Source organism: Anser brachyrhynchus (assembly GCF_964034855.1).
Source record: "Anser brachyrhynchus genome assembly, chromosome: 1".
Taxonomy (NCBI): domain Eukaryota; kingdom Metazoa; phylum Chordata; class Aves; order Anseriformes; family Anatidae; genus Anser; species Anser brachyrhynchus.
In genome coordinates this window covers 132,242,875-132,263,677 of record NC_137694.1, presented here as the reverse complement: position 1 = coordinate 132,263,677, position 20,803 = coordinate 132,242,875, and the positions used below count along the sequence as shown (strand labels likewise).

At 39.8% G+C, this 20,803-nt stretch overlaps 2 protein-coding genes across 20 annotated transcripts in view; one reads left to right on the top strand and one right to left on the bottom strand.

Annotated features, from left to right (window-relative positions):
• The window catches only part of OFD1 (OFD1 centriole and centriolar satellite protein), a gene marked incomplete at its 5' end in the record, with an annotated part of 30,397 nt that extends 28,087 nt beyond the window's left edge, over nt 1–2,310 (top strand). For all 6 annotated transcript variants that reach the window (XM_080554266.1, XM_080554265.1, XM_080554263.1 and 3 more), the window contains 3 exons: nt 320–490; nt 1,122–1,192; nt 2,202–2,310. In XM_080554266.1, coding sequence (XP_080410392.1) covers nt 320–490; nt 1,122–1,192; nt 2,202–2,247 — 288 coding nt within the window. In that variant the 3' untranslated portion in view covers nt 2,248–2,310. The remainder of the gene's footprint in view (nt 1–319; nt 491–1,121; nt 1,193–2,201) is intronic.
• Nucleotides 2,311–2,832: 522 nt separating this feature from the next.
• Nucleotides 2,833–20,803, bottom strand: part of GPM6B (glycoprotein M6B) — a 109,991-nt gene continuing 92,020 nt past the window's right edge. For 9 of the 14 annotated variants that reach the window (XM_080554482.1, XM_080554479.1, XM_080554473.1 and 6 more), the window contains 6 exons: nt 16,668–16,854; nt 13,425–13,581; nt 10,129–10,300; nt 8,118–8,191; nt 7,724–7,789; nt 2,833–5,377 (listed from right to left, as the gene is read on the bottom strand). In XM_080554482.1, coding sequence (XP_080410608.1) covers nt 5,228–5,377; nt 7,724–7,789; nt 8,118–8,191; nt 10,129–10,300; nt 13,425–13,581; nt 16,668–16,854 — 806 coding nt within the window. In that variant the 3' untranslated portion in view covers nt 2,833–5,227. Of the gene's footprint in view, nt 7,009–7,723; nt 7,790–8,117; nt 8,192–10,128; nt 10,301–13,424; nt 13,582–16,667; nt 16,855–20,803 lie in introns of all 14 variants that reach the window. The other 5 variants (XM_080554480.1, XM_080554483.1, XM_080554475.1 and 2 more) reach the window with 1 other exon arrangement.

Genomic DNA, 20,803 nt, shown 5'->3' with positions numbered 1-20,803 from the left:
AGCAAACGAGGCCATTCAAGAAACTTGCATACCTGTGTCAGCTCATCTTCAGTTCACATGTAGATCTAGCCATATGCAGAAGCCAGGATTTCAGTCCTCACGGCATTTCAGGCATACAAACAGATTGGATTTTTTTGAATGACACTCCTGAACTGAAGTGATAACTTAAGGTTTCATCTGGAAGTGCATATAGCAAGTTAATGCTGTTTCCACTGGCATATTTTACCAAGTTTAATGTTACATCCTGCAAGTATTTAGGTATAAAGGTAGTTTTATTGATCTGATCGGTATTTAATTTTGATTTTTTTTTGTCTTAAAGTGCATCCAAGATTCGATGAAAATAGATGAAGAAAAAGAAGATAAAGAGGGAGAAAAATTTGAAAATGGTAATTCTGCTGCTGAAGATATTGTAAAGGATTCTACGCCAAATCCATTAGAAAAATACATGAAAATAATTCAGCAGAGAAGAGAGCAGGAACTGGCACACCAGGTGATTATTCTCAAAACTGGGCCCCCCAAAATATTGTTTGAATTGGTGTCTTGCTAAGTATGCTTAGAATGAAAATAATAATCTCATTTTTTAATTTTTTTCTTCATTAAGAGCCTTTAATGTAACAACTTGCAGAAATGAGCATTTGGATTTGTATTGCAGAAATGTGTTGATTCAAATGTGTGGGGTTTTTTTGTTTATTTTTTGTTAGGTACTCTGACAGTATTTAAACAGAAATATGTCCTCAGTTTTTTTAGTAGTCCGTGTTTAAATATAGTATTTTGAGATCCTAATTAAAATACATCAGTTTGAATCTATACAGGTTGATTTGTGTTCCGCTAACGCAATTGATGAAGTTGATAGAATATAATCTGGCAAGATGGAAAATTTGACCTTAAAGAACAATTACGTGTGTGGACATTACTTTGATGACAGACTACAGTATAGTTTTATTCAGGCACTGTCCAAACCCATTTTTCTAGCTGCAGTGCTTCATTTGTAGAAATAGGCTGGCTCTTTCAGAAATTTATTTTCAATTAGGTGTCCTAAAGTACAGAAGCAATTATTAGAGTCACTTAAACCTTGACTTAAGAACCAGTTACAGAAAGTGTATTTTCCTCTTGACTGCCAGGATTCAAAAAAAGAAGAAATACAAGAAATATCTCTCATAGAGGGAATTACATCGAGTGAAAAAGATGACAGGTAAGGCTCATACGTTACTACAACTGACTTCTATTACTTCCTACTAATTAATACTTACAGCATGAATTATGGCTAAGAGACATTTGCCTCTTAAAAAGCAAAATAAATTTAAACAAGTTAGTAATAAGAAATAAATACGTTGGAATAATTGAGGATTCTTCCAATTCTTACACAGGTAAGTTAGGCACAATATTGAATTAGGATCTAGGAACTATATTCGATGATCTGTTTCAACAGCTGTCACAATTAAAACTTTTTATCTGCAATTGAGCAGCATCTCAGTTCCTTCATGGTGAGCTGAAGCACAAAGGATTCTTCCTGAGTAATGATCCTGTGAAAGGTTTTCAGTGCTGTACGGTGCATACAGTCTGTTATTTGCATTGAATCTACCTATGATTTATTAGTAGCATCATGGACTTTTAACAAACTAGTTCACACATCTTATTTCAGAGAGGTTTTTGGCAGCCTGATTGAGTTCCACAGCTAGGGCATTTCCTGTGGTTATCGCTAGAGCTCAATAAATAAGGGCACGTCGCTTTTAGTTTCTTGGTAGGGGCAAATATCTCTATCAATCAAATCTTTCAGTTTATCTGAAGATGTAGAATTGAAAATATATCTAAGCAAAAAATATAGAGCAGATTAAAAATGACTCTCACTGTATCTGGTAATGATTCAGTGTTAGCTGTCCCTTTAAAGTGCTGTTTTACACACCAGACCCCATTCTGGAGCTCCTGAAGTATATTTGTGCAGTGTTCTTCCGTGCTACCAGAGCAGTAGATAGTAATGCTGTTTGATGGATGAGGTGGCCCAAATCCTTACTCTTAAAGGCTTGCTTTTGGAACAGCAAGAAAACTGCAGCATAGATTGTCAGTGACTAAAGCCTGTGATTAGCTGCACTCTGTTAAGTTGTGTGTAACTTTAACTTTCTCTGAAACAAATGTATGCTTCATACAATAAGCTACGTTAGACTCAATGCCATGTTTTTCCTCCTTTCCTATCCCCAATACAGTGCTGCAGGCATTTCTCATGGAGATGATGATGAAAGCTTCTGGTGAACAGCAGCAACTGGTTTTGTTTTTCTTTTTCTCTTTTAACTACAATAAAATGTTTTTAAAACAGCTTTCTGGTCATAAATGAAGTTGTAATAAATGCTAGGCACAGGAATTGCAGGCTGTATAATTATAAATGAGTAAGGCTGCTGTTGAAATCTTAACCACTTTAGTCACTGAATTTAAATATTGAGCCTAGATGTGTTACTCTTCCAGCAGGAGGCCCTTGAGCATGGTGAGAGGAAAGGACAAAGCTGTGTAAAGAAATGAATCTGTATGTTCAGGTAGATGTGCTTGGCCTTGAATTCCTAGAAACGTCCACAGCTTTTGAAATGTTGTTCCTCCACTCCTGTTCCCCACCAAGTGTAACAAACAGTAGGTCAAAGTAACAACTGAACCTTTTTATTACACTGAGGCTATCTCATGTTTTTAAAGATATCCCGTAGAAACCCCTGGCTTGTGGTTTTTTAGAGAGCAGAGACAGAACCACGTTAACTTGTCCTTTTTACTGCTACAACAGGAGAAACAAACACTTTTAAAAGCAGCCTTTTCTCATGCTTTGTTAGTATTAACCAGCCCAGAACCGAGAGATTCAAATAAAAAATGCTATTTAACTCATCTTTATTTAAGCTTTGCATTTTGTAGGTAGATTAAAGGCAAGATCATTAAACTTTATTTACAGTATAAAATACAGTATTTTTTATCAATGAAGTAATTTTGGGTGGCAGCATATAGTACAACTTGCACTGCATTGGAGGCTGCTTACCTTGACCTAACTACAGGAACATGAAGCCAAGTTTGACAGAATTTAGGGGCAAAACTGAAGCTCCCTCTTGAATTCATTGGAGGTTGAAATGTGGTGTACCATAAATGAGACACACTTTCTTTTTTAAATTAAGACAAAATATTTAGGGGATAGTCTAATTTTACATGCTGCTGAATTAATTTTATGTTGCAGCAAAGATGGAATTTACAAAGTTCCTCAGAAATTCGTTTTGTCTGATGTCAAGCATGGGCTGAATAGTGCTTGTTGCTTTATGCTGCCCTGGAACAACTATCAGTAGTTAGTGCTAGAAAAACTTACCATGCTGAAGCATACACCTACAGGGCAGCCTTTCGCAGTACATTATCAAATGGACAATATTAAACAGAATGTGTTTAACTTCAGATAGAGATATAAAACAGAGATGCACTAGTATAGAGTAGCTGTAGGTCTGTTTTAAAATAAGCATACACAAGTGTTGTCTATTATCTACAAATATTTATTTTAACACTTGGATGTAACTACAGGAAGCCCTTGGCACTGATAGAAAATATTGATTCACTGTTAGGTTACAAAAATTTATACATAGCAAAATTTAATGCTCTTTACATAAAAATATTAGACTACTTAAACAAAACTTCAAAAACTCCCAGTAATAGCTACACTGAATTAGAAAAGAATTAGGCTTTAAGACACTGCCTCCATTATTACCCTTATGCAAACACTGGGCTAGAACATCACCTGCATTGCTGTAGAAATGTCTCCTTCATGCAACAGGTAAGAACATACACTAGGCTATTTTGTCATATTTGCTCTACACTGATCAACTTTGCCCCCTTTTTAAACTGTCAAATTAGACTTCAATATTAAACAGAAAAATTGTAGCTGAAGTTAATACCCCCCAAAATGCCTTTCCTCTTAATACTGACTTAAAAGAAGTTTTGTGCTTCCTTTGACTTACTTACTTATATTCAGCAAACAGTCAAAACGATCAAACCACACGTCAGCTTAACATGGGTATGACTTGAATATTCAATTTTTTTCAAATGACTGATGTATTTTACTTTTCCCCCGACATTTATATATATATATATATCATATAGAACAAACACCAAATATACCATCACTAATACTCAAGATATCACTGAAAGCTTCTGAAATAAACATTAATTAGAAGGCAGACTTCTATGGGAAATACTTTAAAATGGCACCAGTTTGTGTTGTTGTTTTTATTCTGAACACCACGTTTTCTTAATGTGCTAATTAATTTGTAAAAAGGAAAACACATAAGCACTGACTATAAATTTGCTAAGCACCAAGATAGAGAAAAGGTGGACATCCTGTATTCTGCTTTATGGCTGTCATTTTTATTGTGTAAAACTCTGCAAACTTCGTCATCTGCTCGTTTGGAGTAGTCACATCAGTGTCATTTTAATAAGGTAACACTTTTCACTTAAAATGAAGGATAATGGTCTCCTGCCACTATATAAATGCTAAGACATTTATAGAAAATAAATATTAAGGCAAAGCTGACATTTATTTTCAAAGAAGGGGATCATTATCCAGATCCAAGCATCTACATTCCATTAAATAGTTAATAAAAAGATTAAAACTTGGGACATCTGCTCAACACTCAGGTAAGCACAGGAGAGTGACTGTTTCATCGTAAAAAACTGTGGCACAAAAGTAGATTGCTGTTCCTGTGGCCCATGTAAAGAGTGTTCAAAGGCTGCCCTATTATGACTTATGAAACGCTGCAACTGTGCTTCCAAATAAGCACAGGCTATCAGAAATCTTAGCCAGCCACAGTTCCATTTGGTATATAAACTGAGATACTAAATCACACATCTTACACGTGCCTTTGTCTAAGGTCTGTACAAACATTTACTGCTGGCTGGTTTGGAGCACCTGCCACAGTTTTGTGCAGGAATTCATGCTGCATGTCAAATAGTAAATTCTGAACGTCTCAAAGTAGAATAATTTGGTCACTTATTGTGAAGTGTTGCCTTTTAAAATGCCTGGAATAAAACCTCCATTCTCTGCGTGAGATGGAAGATTACCCATGGGAAGATTTCCCTATGAATGTGTTCCAGGAGCTTGAACGTGAAGCTTTTACACTTCTCTATAATTTTGTTTGGTAGACACACATCTGTACTGCAGAGCAGCTATTTGTTGATTTGTCAGAGCTACAGAATTCTTCTGCTGAATTACTGTGGCAAACATTTATGTGTAAGAATTGAGTTGCTCTTTTGACCGAGACTGGATATCCTGAAGCTCCTGCTCTTCTTTTGCTTTGATATCTTGGTAGGCCTGCATTTTGCTTGCATCCTTTAAGTAGGCCCAGTTAGAAGACAGTATCATGAGGAAGTGGATCTGGAAGAGAAGGGTGAGCATGATGGCTAGTGAGCATGTCAAGAGGCAAAGCAAGCTGCTAGTTAGATTAATAGACGCTCTTTACAATAATGACCAAAAAAAAGTTATTCTACGTTAATAAGCATTCTGTTATTAAAACAAGCACAGAGGCTATTTTCACAGATCTCTAGAATTTTGCATGCTAATATTTAGGTTGGTTATTCACAACTTAGAGAAAGTTAGTACAACAGTAATAAAATGAGCTGAAGAGTTGTACGGATCAATTAAAATGAAGAATGGGGAGAAGCGGGAAAACAAAAACTTTTATACGTGGCAATTTAGATCCTACGTAAACTAAGAGGTGCTCAGAAGAACTGGTTTCTAAGGTTGTGGTGTTTATGTATATTCAAGCCCAGCTCCTGGTAATTCTTTTCCCCCAACAAGCAGATGAGAATTCCACCCTCCCCCTAGAAAAAGCCTGAAATTGTAAACAGTTTTATTTACGTGAACAAGGCTACATTAACACATTGAAAAATTAAACAACAAAACATGAGTCCAAAACTAAGCAAAAGCATGCAATCTCTGGGTTAAGAAGTCTTAATCATGTATTGTTATAACTACATTTTAATCTCCCATTGTCTAACTTGAGGTGAAAAGTTTTACATCATAATTAGCAATTTTTTTTGTGTGTGTGGATTTTTCCTGGTTTTTGAATTCATCTCTTCCCAACATCTTTTCACCATACTTCATGCAAAAAATCTACATCTGAACACATTAATTCACTTTTTATTTTTTCCCCCCAACAGTGTAAAAATGTCTCTATGATCTATGCATGGTTTTGCTTCCCGTGCAGTCATACTTACATTTTTGAGATCTGGCTACTGAGAAATCAGTTACTAAAGTGCAAGCCATACAAGAACAGAAACTATTTATATGCTATTTCTTACAAGTTTAGGGTCCAAAACCAGAATGTGATTGTTTTACGCAGAGCTAATACAAGGATGTATTTCCTTCCAGAGAGAGCATGATTTGGCAGTTATTTGAAAATGAAGTAAAAGAAAATAATCAACTTAATCATCCATGCACCAGAAAGACAAGCCGACTAATTCATAATACTGGGGCTTCTGATTTCTGCCAAAAGAGACTGGCACTACTTTATTACTCTTTTTATTTTGTATCATATATATTTGTATGCTCAGAGTTTTTTGTAGTTGTCATTCAGGATGAAGAATAGATGAGTAATTCTGACCCTGAACTGTTCCAGTCTTTGTTTTAGAGATGACTGCTAAAAAACACATGGAGACTTCAAACGAAAAAGTCCCATCTTCCAAAGGACGATTTATAAACAGTCCAACAGTAACTGAATCCTCTCAACAGGAAAAAATAGCCAGATCTCATCCACATCATAGTTCATATACAAGAAGTCATTTTATTAATCTGATAAGCTAAATGAGGCTTACTGAAGCTATTTACAATTACTGTAACAAAATTCAGAAAGCTAGACTTTTAGCCTAGGGTGTCAGTGGTATTTCAAGCTACAGCAATGCAGCTCTTTACTGGGCTTATACAATTTAGAATTTAGTGCAGCAATCTTCCCGACTCTTAAACTTCAAAACAGCATAGTTATATGTAGTAGCCATCATGTAGATCAGCTGGTGGAAGAGAACAAAATACAGGAGAGTAAGACACAACAAGGTGACGGCTCAAGCCCACTTGGGCAACCGTTGATACTTTTACAACAGATGCTATTCCGAGCTTCCTCCAGGGTGGAGATGCAAGATAACTAACTTGCCTTTTGTCCCTTGAGTATAATCTACACACAGGCCTAAGGCTATTTTGCCAAAGAACAGGCACCATTACACCTAGAGTTGGCTGATAGGAAGTTAGAAGCTGGCAGCTAGAGTAAGTGTTAGACACGTGAAAAAAGTCTTCTTATTAATATCCCTTTTTCCAACTGCTACCTGTGATTGGCATTGCAGGGTTGGACTAGTCAAATTGCCTGGGTCCAGACAAAAAGAACAAGAGGTTACAAGCTTTTGATCAAATAAACTACAACAGTGAAAAGAAATAGTGAACAGAAAAATATCAACAGTGGGTAGAAGCAGGATTTTAAAAGGACATGCAAAGATTTTTTTTTCCTAAGGATAGGGCAGGTGAGTTAAGATGACTTCTTAAAGCAGAAGTGTGGGACCTGCTGACTCGTGATGCCCAAAGCTTAGCAGAAAGTAACAGTGATTACAGCTCACCCTCTTTTATGGCTAGTATCAGCATTTTTAAGATGCATAAAATTTGATCTTAAAGCATCTTAAGTCTGAAAGGAACACATTGCACAGTAAAAATAAATAAATAAATAAAAATGCTACCCACCAATGCTATGACAGTGGCACCAGCTCCAGCACAAGCCACAATGAACAGGTGATAAGACATGTAGAACTAGGGAAAACAAACAAACAAACAACATGTTAAAAATGTTTGCGTAACTGAGGATAGTATAAAATGCATTTCAGCTGTTTTAAAGAATAAAGATAATAAACCTGTCTTCATAGCAAGAGCTTCAAAGCTTTAAAAACCTAAAATGTTTAGAAAACGCTTTTTTTTTTTTTTTGGATGTGCAGAGCCAGAGTAGTTTCAATGTTCTGCTAAAATCAATTTCTTTCTACTCTTATTATTAGTTTCCTCCACAAACTTTCACCAAGTTAGTTATTATGCTGTGCCTAAGTGACCTGGAGGCATAAGCCGCACATGGGTCATGCCTGTGTACCTCGTTCGTGTTGCAGATGTTCTCCAGGATCGGACCACAGGCTTTGCCAGGTACAGCATTCCACGGGATAATACCTGAAATACCACAGCAAAAGAAACCACTAATTTTAGCAATCAACACACACTTTCTGTTCTTTTCTTATTTGTTCTGCCCACTTGCCAGTTGTGTTCCCGTTTTGGGCATCCACGCGTTGACCAGTACAGCTTTGAGTTGGCAGGAGGAATTAAACAGCTCACTAAAACTGCACTTTCTCCTTATACCAAGGCTTGCTGCCAAGATACGTTCTCAGATGTGGTTTTCCCATATGGCAGCCAAATGGTTGGGTTTTTGCGCTTCAGGTCCAGTCTCATACTGCCTGCTCCCCGAGACTGGGGACTGAAAGGGATCATCTGCATCTCAGAGATACTTGGCATCTTTCAGGACAGCACTTAATGTGCAATTCCTTACTAGATTAAATTCTACTTGAACCACTGCAGTAGAGGAGGGTGAATGTGGAGCTGGAGGGGAGAACTACACAAGAATTTTCTTCTGCTTGCTTAAGTTCCAGGGGGTAAAAAAGCATTAAGTGAGAGCTGCTACAAGAGAATCTGGTCTGCTATACCTCATGTACTCCCAACTACTTTTCTTACATGATTGAAAATCTGAAAAGTCGATGGGATCTAGAAAGTTTAAAATAACCTAAACTTTTAGGCCAGTAACAGATGCAAAGCTTAAGCAGAAGCCATGGCTCGAAAAAGGAAAACAGCAATTCACCTCCTCAGTGCAACTCACATTTCAAACTCAGCTGGTTGGAATTAGGAACTTTGTAAGGGGCAGGTCATTGAAATTATCTCAGGACAGTATGGCTTTCAGAAAGACTTTATAGGATTTACTTTAAAGCCAGTTTCTTCTCTGCAAGATACAGTGGACAGCGTTCAGCTATTGCTTCCACCCAGAACTAGAAGACACTTCAGTGACACAAGCAGCATGTTGAGAAGCTGCTCTCTCCCGCCACTCATTGAAACACAAATGATTTTATCAATCAGAGGAAAAAAACAGCCCCACGCAGCCGTGGCACAGCTGCAAAACAAACAGGAGAAGCAGAAGGGTGGAGGAGCGCACCTTCCCCCTGCACTCCTGGGCTTTGCTACTGAAGAAAGCATACTTCCCAGCCTCTTGGTGGCAGCTGCTGAAATAGGATGCAAACATTTGATTTGGGACTTCTTGCTTTTAAAGTTGGTACATCTTATTCTCTCCTACTGGACCTAGAGCCAGGACAGGAAAGCAAAACCAAGCTTGCTTGCTTTCTTGACTGTGAATCTGTTTCTTCAGCTTTGATTTAATTAGTTCAAAGAAACAAACATTCCTAGAACATGCGAGCTAAAATGAAGCCCAAAGTAACTGTGACAGAAGGTTTTCAGCACACGGGAAGATGAGATTAACTTCAGGAAAAATGCACTTCAATGACTAAAGTATTTGAAAGGCCAGACAATATTTTAAGCTATTGCCCCACTGCTTGCTACTTGCACCCCTCCCCTCCCCCAGTTTTCTGTGTGTAATTAGAAAGCATAGTTAATTCATTAATATCTGAGGCAGACCCTCAATTGCAGGTGTTTGGTTTTAATTGAAAGTAATTGTTACAGCAAAACTCAGGCATTAACTTCATAATTAAATGTAAAAACAGCTTTTTGAAAGAAATATATACATACAAATGGGTTTAAGAAAACAGATTCTGGTTATCTCTCAGCTCTGTCTCTAAGCAGTTTATTTTGAGGCTGTTCTATTTTTACACCTAATATTATGGTATTGGAAACTGCTACAAGATCATTTTAGATAAATGACTTGCCTGTTCAGTTAAACTGACTGCATCTGGAAAGAGATCAATGTAATCTGAATTAATTAGAAAAGTAATAGCACATTCAGGGACACAAGATGCTTTTGCATTTGGTTCATTTGATAAAGCTGAAACAAAACTACTGAAGATAGACCAAGGAGAAAGGATAAAGGATTTAATCAGGATTTAAATAAGTACCGTATTGCCTGATATCCACGCAGATCTGGTCCCCTGGAACTGTCATATTTGTCTGAAGAGATTTGATGACTTCGCAAGTTGACCATATGTTATAGAACATAAAGACAGGCACAGCAGAGAAGCCAAAGACCCCAAGCCAGGCCACTCCAAGCACATAGGTGAGGAAAACAAACTGGGCAGAGAAAACACATGCACTTCATATTTGTTCTTTGAAAAGAATACTTGAAATTTTCCTTAAAAAAATGCTTCAATACAGTCTTTAAGCATATTTTCAGAAATTAAGTAATAAGGTATTTAATTTCCATTAAATTATTTCATTATTTCCATGCATACTAACAACATCAGCATTGCTTATGTTGCTTACAAATACTTTGGTACTCTAAGTGCTTCTGAGAAAGTAATTCAGACATTTCTTTTTCCATCTGGCTGCTTGAGCAAGCAGCGTGGCCTCCTGAACGAGCAGCTCATTGATTTCTCAAGAGTCTCAGCTAAGCAGGTTGTAGGCTAAAACCAATAACATTCCAACAAAAGTCAATTTAAGGATTTTTTTTTTATTAACTGTAGTATACTAGCACTTCTATACAACTTGCAAATCAAAACAAGAGTGAATTGATGTATGCAGAGCTCTTCTGTACTCCCTGATTTATTGAAATCAATTTTGAATGTAACAGTTGAGAATACCAATTTTTGAAAACATACCATGTTCATTATAGCAGATCAGAAAACTAATACACATTGCCAAGACAAAAATTACTTACTTCAGCTCAGATGATCATGGATTTTCCCATTAAAATTTGCTGGTTTGGGTTTTCATTTTTTCTTTCTTTTTCTTTTTCTTTTTTTTTTTTTTTTTAATATGACATGCATTTTCTTTGGTATCTTTATCAAGTATGGCATTCACTACTTCAGAAACCTCCAGCTTTCCGCTCCCACGGGACCTCCTCTCTCTCCTATTCTTCCATGTTAAGTTTTATGGTGAAACACTAACTCATGAGCTCTGGCATCAGCTCCTTGAGAGGCTAGGGTTTGGATTCCCCTTGCAAAATGGGGAAACATTTTTATATCTTCTGTGTTCTTTCATCACCATTATTTAACTGTAGGTGGATTGGAAAGGCTTTACTTTCCAGTAGAGCACTGTACTCTTACTAGAAACCTGTGTGCCAGAGCAGCAAAGATGGGAAAGTCTCTGAAAGGGGGTTTGTCTCAGCCTGACCCCAGAACTGATGGCCTGAACAAATTCTGCAGCAGTGGAAGTTTGCACCCTCAGAGGTGTGTCCAGACACGCTGACCAACATTGGAGCAACAGTTGAGCAACTGGTTAGATTTTGTAACTGGTTAGATTTTCTAGGGAAAGAAGGTGGGGAGTTGGAAGCACTTGGAAAACTAAGACACACACAAAAACAGCTAGTCTTGAATTAATACAACTGAACTAAAATACCCTACATCATGCCAGACACTAGAAGTTCTCAATGGATTTTGGTAACAACCAAGTGGACCAGTTTAAAGGATTTCTATAGATACACTATACATAAACCTTGGTTTGCATATGAGTATTTGAAATATGCATGAGAGGGAGAATGGGAAGCCTTTAACTCCTAAAATAGCTAAGAAAAAAAACTAAAATCACTCTCACATACAATACAGGTAAGTTGTTGGAAACAGTTATTCTGCATTACGACCGCCAACAGAAATAATTCAGTCAAGTCAAAAGACTGTCTTCTGTAGTAACCTCATGCAACATGGAAGGGACTGCGCCCATCTCGGTGATGTAACTGAGGAATAAGTAGAAGTGTTCTTGATCAAATAGGCAGAAAAACCAGTGGATGGTTAAAAGCTGATGTCTGCAGGCACCACCAGTCTGTTAGGATGTTATTTCTCCTCACAAACCTTGTTCTAAAACCTGGTGTTTTAAGCAGCTCTAGCACGAGACAGTGGCATATGCCATAGCTGTCACCACTAACCACTGAGATGTCTTACCAGAGCTTCAAGTCTTTACTGAACTGCTAAATTCTCTCTTTCATTGTCTGAACAAATACAGGACAACATGAAAACATGTTTTTGTGTCATATGTCTGTGTGTCACACTGGTATTTGTGTAAGCAGCTGACGATGACGTGTCTCCAACTACCCAACTATCTGCAGTAACGAGATGCACATATGTGTATGCTTCTACTGTATTTTGGATCTTTGGAAATGCTGTTTTAGATATAATTTTGCTCCTCAGTGAAGATGATACTTTCAAAGAAAAGAGCAAGAAAATAGCTACTTAACTAGAAAATGATTGGATGTCTTATTTTTATTAGCCCTTGAAAAATTCAGTAAGTATCCGACAGCACAGTGGAAAATTCTTAACCCTTTTGAAAATAAACATGCATCTTCTTTGTATTTAACCAGCTGAAAGTACATATTTTTTAAGTACAGGATATAGGTTGTATATTAAAATGCAACAATCACATCAAAAGCCTCTTCTCTTCTCACCCACACTTTCCCGTGGGCGATCTGTCATACTGGTTAGCTTCCTCCAGAACTACAAGCTTTGAATTCAGATTTTCAGAAATAACTTTGAAATCCTGTCTTAGAAACATAGTTATGTTTCTGTTCTTGCAGAGTGCGCCCTAGGGGGCAATGTGGGTGAGAATCTGAAGTTTTATTTTTAGTTAAACTTTGTTTAAAATGTTCTAATACAGAAGTAGATTGAAGGGAAGATGGCTTGTAACTTTAAGGCTCTAAGTGTCTCAGCTTTGCAGAAAAGACTCATTATTATATCCGTATGCCTTTTGCCATCTGCAAAAGCAAGACAGAAATACTTGATTCAAGTGCAAAGATGTTGTGAAGCTTCATTCATTAGTGTTTGTTTGAAGGATCCAGACGTTCTCATGTAGAATAGACTATGGAAGTCAGAGGCATTGCAGTCTGCTATTTAAATAGCTCTGCAAACCACAGCCATTTTACAATCTGCCCTTAAACATTATCAGTGTACTCTGCGTTCAAAAGTGCAAATTTCATTTTGTCTCACACAGAGTTTTTCAAAATCAGCAGCCTCCACCAGTTTCGAATAGTGGTTTCAGCTTTATGAGGGGAAGGCCACGGTAGCACCCCACCAGTCAACCTGCAGAACTTGGGTTTGACCAAGCATCCACAAAGTTCAGAGAGGGACCAGCAGCAGGGACTGGCTCACCCATAACGAGTTAAACAGAGGTGGCGGCAATACACTGTGGTTCAGAGACACAGGAGTCAAACCAAGCCCGACAGGTTTTAGCAAGGAACGACAACGTTCCCACTTCTAGTGCTACTCACCATCCCACTGATGCAGCGGCCACAAGCTGTCGTTTTGAACTCTCCATGCAGCTCCTTCACAGCACTTGTTGTATAAAAGCCTTCTGCCAAAAGGATTATTCCATATAAGAAGAAAAATGATGCAATGCCATAAATTACATACTGCATTAGCTGTATTCTAAAATGAAAAAGAAAAAAAGATGTAATTAGATTTAATTCCTTTTAAAGCAAAGCAAGTCTTCCCTAATCATAACAGGTATGAGTCAACTCACTTTCTAGAAACACAGTTCAAGGCTCTTTAGAGCATTTTAAGCAAACAGGCTGCAGGAAAGTGCTGCTACAACTTCCACAGGTAAGCAGTACCAATGTCCGTTAGTTTTGCACCCACTGTTTGTGCTGCAGTTCCTACACTGACTGCTGTTAGTCAGAAGCTGGAAGACTCCATTTCATGCATCCACCATGGAGTGTGTCCCTGTCCCGTCCCGTCCCCCCCCATGGCTGACCCTGACACCTAACTCAGGGAATGTCCAATAGCTACGGCACAGAAAGTGTGCGCTGAAGCAGAAAAGGCTGGAGCTGAACTACTGGCTGAACGACCATGCTCCATGGTGGTTCCTTTGGCTTAGGGGAAGGGAGTAGACCCCAAAATTCACTGTTTCGACATGTAAAATCCAGTTAACATATGTTTACAGAAATCTGTGTGGAACTTGTCTGATACAAAACTCAGCAAATGTTGCAGAGAGTTCTGAGGAATGGTCTGCTCCACAGCCTAGGAGGGTGCTTCCAAGCGAGCAGATAGCTTCAGTGCCTGAAGTCACACAGCTGTGTTAAGCTCCCTTAAATGTAGTTAAACTATAAAAACATGCAGCAAAGTTTTAGGAAATCCTTCCATTTGAGGTAGTCTGGAACTGTCCAGAGGAAGAAGATCACAGAACATGTGGCATAAGAACTTCCTTTGAACCTTATTTGAGAAGATTCTTGATTCCCTACAAATCTACAATCTGTAATGAAACTCTTACAGTATTTTTACTCTTGATAGAACAGGTAAAAGGAAAGGAATCATTTATAATATTACTGATCCAGTTACAGATTCAGTATGTGAACCTGACTGTTTTGGAGGACCAGAATGCCAGATCTTCTATACAACAATTCTCCTGGTCTCCAAAAATCATACTTTATCGCAAACTTCTCCAGAATTCATGCCTTTAAAAAAATATATTTTTTTGTTGAGATGTTTATTTCAGATGAATATATTCACATAACAGGAAAATTAACTTTGTAGATCTATACTGATGCTTTTGTGTGTTTGTTTTAGAACAAATGCATATATATTTTTCCTTAGATGTTTTTTCAATTCTCACTACTCTCCCCCAACTAGCTTCTTCACGGAGCACCTGCATGTTTTAGCTTCATTTAAAGAAAACTGATGACTACCACTTACATAGTTAAATGTTATCCAGACAGATAGCACACCGCTTATATCAAAATAGGATATTGCTCATTTAAAATTATATGTGGGAAGTGAAATAGTGTTCATGTTTATTTTCCAAAGTGATTCAAAATAACAGGATAAATCCATTGCACCTGCACTATAAAGCATGAAAAAATTAACTCAGCATTTGATGGAGAATAAAAGAATACATTTCACTGTCACCAACAGTCTGGGAGAGACTCTATGCACGTTACCAGAAATTAGTAATACAAAACCTGGTTAAAAATCTGTTCTACAAATGATGGCCCTACTAATATATTTTTAATTGATTTTACATCTCTTGGCCTTAAATTATTTGCCCCTTTCTGGCATCTCTTCTCCCTTGCCTTTCTTTTTTGACTTCCACAGAGCCAGAGACCACAGCTGGAATTACAGCTGGAATTTGGTAGGAATTACAGAGCCCCCCAGCTGCTGATGCTGCCTCGACAAGAAACATTGGCAACAATTCTCCAAAATTCAAAACTTGCTGCCTGTTGTGGCTACTTTTGCAATTTCATTTGCAAATTCTAGGAACAGCTGCTCATTGTTTTTCTCTAAATTTTTATGCTAATGGCAGCATCCCTGTGGTTCACGCAACAGAGCTGGGGACGTGGTGCTCAGCCTCAACGGGTACAGAGGTCAGTGGTTGGGTGCAATCCAATGCCACAGGGCAGCTTTGGGCATTAGAAGGGGGAGAAGCCCCCAAATGGTGCTGCTGGCCTGAAGTCAGTGCTCTCGGAGGATGGGAAGGGGGGAGCTGTGGTGGTCTCAGGCTCAGTGCCTGCAGATTGACAGGTCTACGTCCACAAGAGCTGAAAAAAAAAAAAACCTCTGCAGAAGCTGGCAGCTGGGAAGGGACCCCCTGTAGAGCCCATGTTCCTGATGCCCTGCTTCCTTAGCATCCTGACACTGGCATGCAATCTCCATGAATTTCAGCTTAATCAAAATTCCTTTCCACCACTGCACAGAAGTCTTCTCAAGGACCAGCAAGTTCAGCATCAGGGGACATGTAACACCCAGCTAGCTGATGCTCCAAAGACCAGCATGCATCTGAACTACTGAACACTTGGGTCTACATGGTCCTCAGCATTAAAGGAAAACAGAGGTTTGCTCCAGTGGGGCTGGATGCTGGCTGCAGGCTCTGAAACAGGCTTCACTGAGAAAGCTCAGGAACACAAAATCCCCTAACATTTCACTGGTGAATGCTACTTTAGCAAAGGCTAAAGTAGCAAAGACAAACATCCATACTATTTATAATCTTTCCTCTCTCCTTTTTTTCTTGCTTTTCTGTTCAGTGCAAAATACCAATCCACCTTCTTCTGAGGGGTGATGGCCAGAACAATGCTTCACAGTTATTTCTGTTATACCTTCAAACTTTGTATTGCTGCTGGATACTATTTCTTCAGGTTTCAACACATTTACTGGGGAACCTAATTCAAGCACAGGATCTTATCCTGCCCTGTGCAAAAAGCTTCTTCTCCACTCTGGGTGCATCTTTGCTTTCTGATGACTGAAAGAAGTCAGGTATAATTCTGGAGCAGTAGGTATAATACACCTATTTAGAGGTCTCTTGATGCTCATGAAATTGATGTCATGAATACAAATGGGTTAAGCAGGATACACACTCTGCCTCTTTGTGTGTAAACACTGAAAAACACCTACAGGTGTTGGACAAACAGGCAACCTAGTGCTCAGGGATAGAGACTGAGATTTGAACCCATCTCTGCTTGTCCAGCATGAGGGTGCTGTGGTGAATGTTCTTCATGAATAATGGCAATGAGAGGCATACTTACACTTCACTCAGCAAAGCATGGTCGCTGGCAGTCGTGGAGAAGTGCTGCTCAAGGATGGACACCGTGCCTGTAAGCGCCACATGGCCGCAACCACAAAACAAGGCTACCCCCGAGAAGCAGAGAATGGTTGCCACCAGCGAAGCGTATGGCACTCCTCCTAGGCACTTAATGCAACATTCAAAGCAACCTAAGCAGAAGAGAGAAAGCCAAAGGAACGTTATGAGCAAAAAGCAAATTATGAGGGAAAAGAATATTCGCTCTCTGCTTGGTAAAAGCCATGGGGAATAAAAGGTCCAGACACTGACGTTGCGCTAAGCAAAAATCTATAGATGGTGCAAGAAAGCATCACCCTCTAAAACAGTGAACTACAGATCTGTCGGGGTGAGCTCAAAGCCCAGAAAGTGGGCCAAGTGCTCCTAACTCTACAGGATCAAGAGGAGATCGATGAGGCAGCCTATGAAATGGAAAAAGAAAAAAAGCTGTTTATCTGAAGTGATCCGTTGCAATTCAGCTGCTGACACAGAGCTCATCACATGTCAGCATTACTGGTATTAAGGACACGAGCACCAGGTGCTAGCACCGCTTGGGAAGCCAGAGAAGTAAGCACTCAAGCCAACGAAGCCTTCTGGAAAAGTGAAAGATGCTTTGTTGTTTTCATTGACAGGAGAACATTTTTAGGTCTGTGAAACCTAACTCCTCTGCACTCTTCCATATCTTTGTGTGTAAATCCATATAAGGTTATACAGATACAGATATTTATCAACAGAAAAAATTAGAGGCTGCCAAAGAGTAGCAATTTTTACTGACAGTAGTGAGATGGAGCTGTATTATACATTTCCAGCTTTATAGGATGCACTGGATTTACAGTGATCCCTGAGTACAGTCTGCAGCAGCGTAATCATAGTCTTAATGAAATTTATTGTCTAGGCAGTCTGAGTTAACAAAACAACCCCCCAGAACTGCTGCTCAGCAAGCGCTGCAATAAGGTCGTGGCAGCCGAATTACCAGGCTCCTCCCGACCGCGCTGCCTGAAAGCCCATCTGCTTGCAGAGCTGGGAAATGTAAATCGGAAACAAACACAGCTTTTAACCGCGTTATAATGGTAATGGCAATCCATACCAATTCATTACTTCGGGGTGATGGCATTAAGCTGTCTCCATTAAGGTACGTTTCATAGAACTGCGCAACGCACAAGCCATTAGGACCCCGCTCGATGGCGCGCCGGGCCTAGAACCACAGCCCGTTGCTCCTGCTGGATGGTGCAAAATTAAGAAACCATGCATGGGTATGGGACAGCCAAATCCACACGTCCCAGCTTCCTCAAAGTCCTAGCCCAGATCATAAGTGTAAAATTCTCCTTTTAGAGAACCGCTGGCAAATGTCCCAGTCAGGCTTAAGCAGCTACCACCACCGAGATGACTTAAAATGCCACTCTGCTGACTGCAGGCAAGGTTTAATTGCATGGGAGTGAGCCTGGGAAACATCCAGAGCCAAGCCCGCAGCTGGAAGCCGGGCATTGGGAGCAACCTCCAGGACAGAAACCCTGCAGCACCGACAGACACGGCAGCTGGGCACTCAGGGGATGAGATACGCAGATGTGTGCTATCAGAGGAAATCATCTCTGCTGTTCATCTTATCACAGAGGTTCAGGGTTGAGTTTAGACACCAGGCCTTGCAGAGCAAACCTCAGCTTTTCCACAGCTCCCAAGCCACACGTCGAACACAACATGTCCTACACGTGAGGCTGGCTCGCCTCCACCTGTGTCTGCCTCCACATCAGGCCCAAGTCTCCTAGGACTGATCCCAGGAATTGTTGCACCTGGCACAGGGCTGGCGGAGAAGGACTGTACAGGCCTAAGAGCATGGCGGCCCAGCACGCACATGGCCACAGCCCAGCACAAAATGGCCTCCCAGGTCCTACTCATGAAGGAGGAGGTAACCAAAATCCAGCTCACTACTTGGTGAGCAGGAGATTGATTACCTCCTCATGCTGATCACCTCCTCATGCTGATCACTTCAGGGAAGGATCCCACCAGAGATGGGAAATAAAAACAGCTGGAAGCAAAACCAACAGACTGACAAGGTCTGCAAGAAAAGCTTCATGTTTCAGAAAATGGGAGCAGCCTGCTTGACAAAATGCTCAAAATTGGTGTAAACACAGGATTAACAATTAATGTCACCCAGCTAGGTACCTGTCTCCCTGGTACCCCACACTGCACAGCCTGCTGCCCCAGCTACTAGCAGAACAACCCAATTTGTAGGATACCTTATCCCAACACATTGCAACACCTTCTGTTCATCCACAGACCCTTGAAAAGGACTCATGGTGGCAAACGCCCTTCTCTCTTCCAAGTTGTTGGCAGCAGCACATAGCATCTTTGTGGCTATAATCTTCATATTCTACCCCAACAGCCCAAGTAAGAAGGCACCACAACAATTTGGGTGGCCTTTGTTGTTTCAGGCCACGGCCAAGGGACACCCTAAGAGGTCTGTTAAGCAACCACGCTATTTTGAGTGAGGCAGAGGAAACTGCCCAAACGTGGAACTGCAGGAACTTCACAGCAAGCCTCAACCTGCAGGCAGAGGGTCTTCAGTTCACGGGGAAATTGCACACTGCCAGCTTGCAAGTGCACACAGCATCCCAAACCAGCACGTTTCCATGAGACAGCATCCATACATGCACAGTTGTCTGCCATCCAAATCAACACCATAGCTTCTGCAGAGTCTCCTGCCAGAGGGTACCTGACCCGTGGGACAGCACCTCATCTTGCTTGGCATTAGGGCTGCCAGGCCCTTGCTTTGTGAGGAGCCTAAATTCATGCCTCGCCTGAACAACAGAGCTGTTTTCTAATTATTATTATTATTTTTTTAAAAAATTCAAACCTTAAACAGGAACAGCTTCAAAAAACAGCTAAAATTAGAAGTTCATCAAGCACTAGGATACTCTTACTCCCCGCTGGGTAAGATTTCTTCTCAAAATGGAAACTTCCTAGGCAACCTGCTTTATGATCCATCTCTGTAACCCAAAGTCAGCAAGTATCTTCATACAGTATGACAGCAAACCACAATGACGTTTGCGTATTTCATACTCACTTTTACAAAATAGCTTGATAACACACTGATGGCAACTGCAGCCTGAAGGTCTGCAAACTAAAGCTGACCAAAATAAGTAATATATATTTTTAAAGGTTTAATTCCAATTTTCTGTTACTTTTCACTTCCCATACAGCCACTGCACTGAATCTTTCAGCTGTACATCCACTTCCAACACAGCAGAGTAAAATGATTTAAATATGAAACTGTGGAGCACAACCACACATCGCTGCATCTCCCCTTTCAATGGCCATTTTGTGCAAGGCATCACTAGAACCTTTTGTGCAAGTCAGCAGAATAAAAACATTTTTTGTCCCCAGGCTGGTGAGCAGCAGTTGCCATGGCGGCAGGTTAATAACAGCCCAATGATTTGCCCAGGGCTGCCTGTGATCTTGGCTACAGATTTAACACACTCTCAGAAGGAGGCCAGCTAAAACAAGGACTGAGATTATTCTCTAGGGAATGAATGCTATTAAACACACACACACACACAAATATTCTTGCTAAAGGACAAAAATAAAGAGAAGAAAAAAGAGACAGGAACCAACTATTCTTTTAATCTCCTGGAAACTATCAGTCACAGGAAATTGGTAAAGGATGAACCAACATATGTACACAAATCAGCAACTGGTTGCTTAATATATGAAGAATAATTATATAATCTATCCAGCGGTGTACAGACTATTACATATATGCAGGAGCTTAGCCATTCAATTTCCCATGTCAAATGGCAATTGTGTGGCTAAAGCATCTTTGGTCCTTTAAGTACGGCTTTAAGATTTAAACTCAGTAAAGCAAGGTAATGCAGATTTAATGGAAAGCAGTCTAAAGAAAAATAAAAAGAAAAAGGAAAAAAGCAATTCTCAGACTCTGACTCATCCTACTAAAGTCGAGATGGACTGGAACGACAAAATCTGTGCTAATGAGATGACAAAATACAGTGCAATGGGATCAGGTAGGTGTTTTGGGTAGTCCCAGGGCTTTGTCTAGGAAGTTAACACATCAGCTCTTGAAGGCCAGGCTTGAAAAGCTGAGCCAGATGT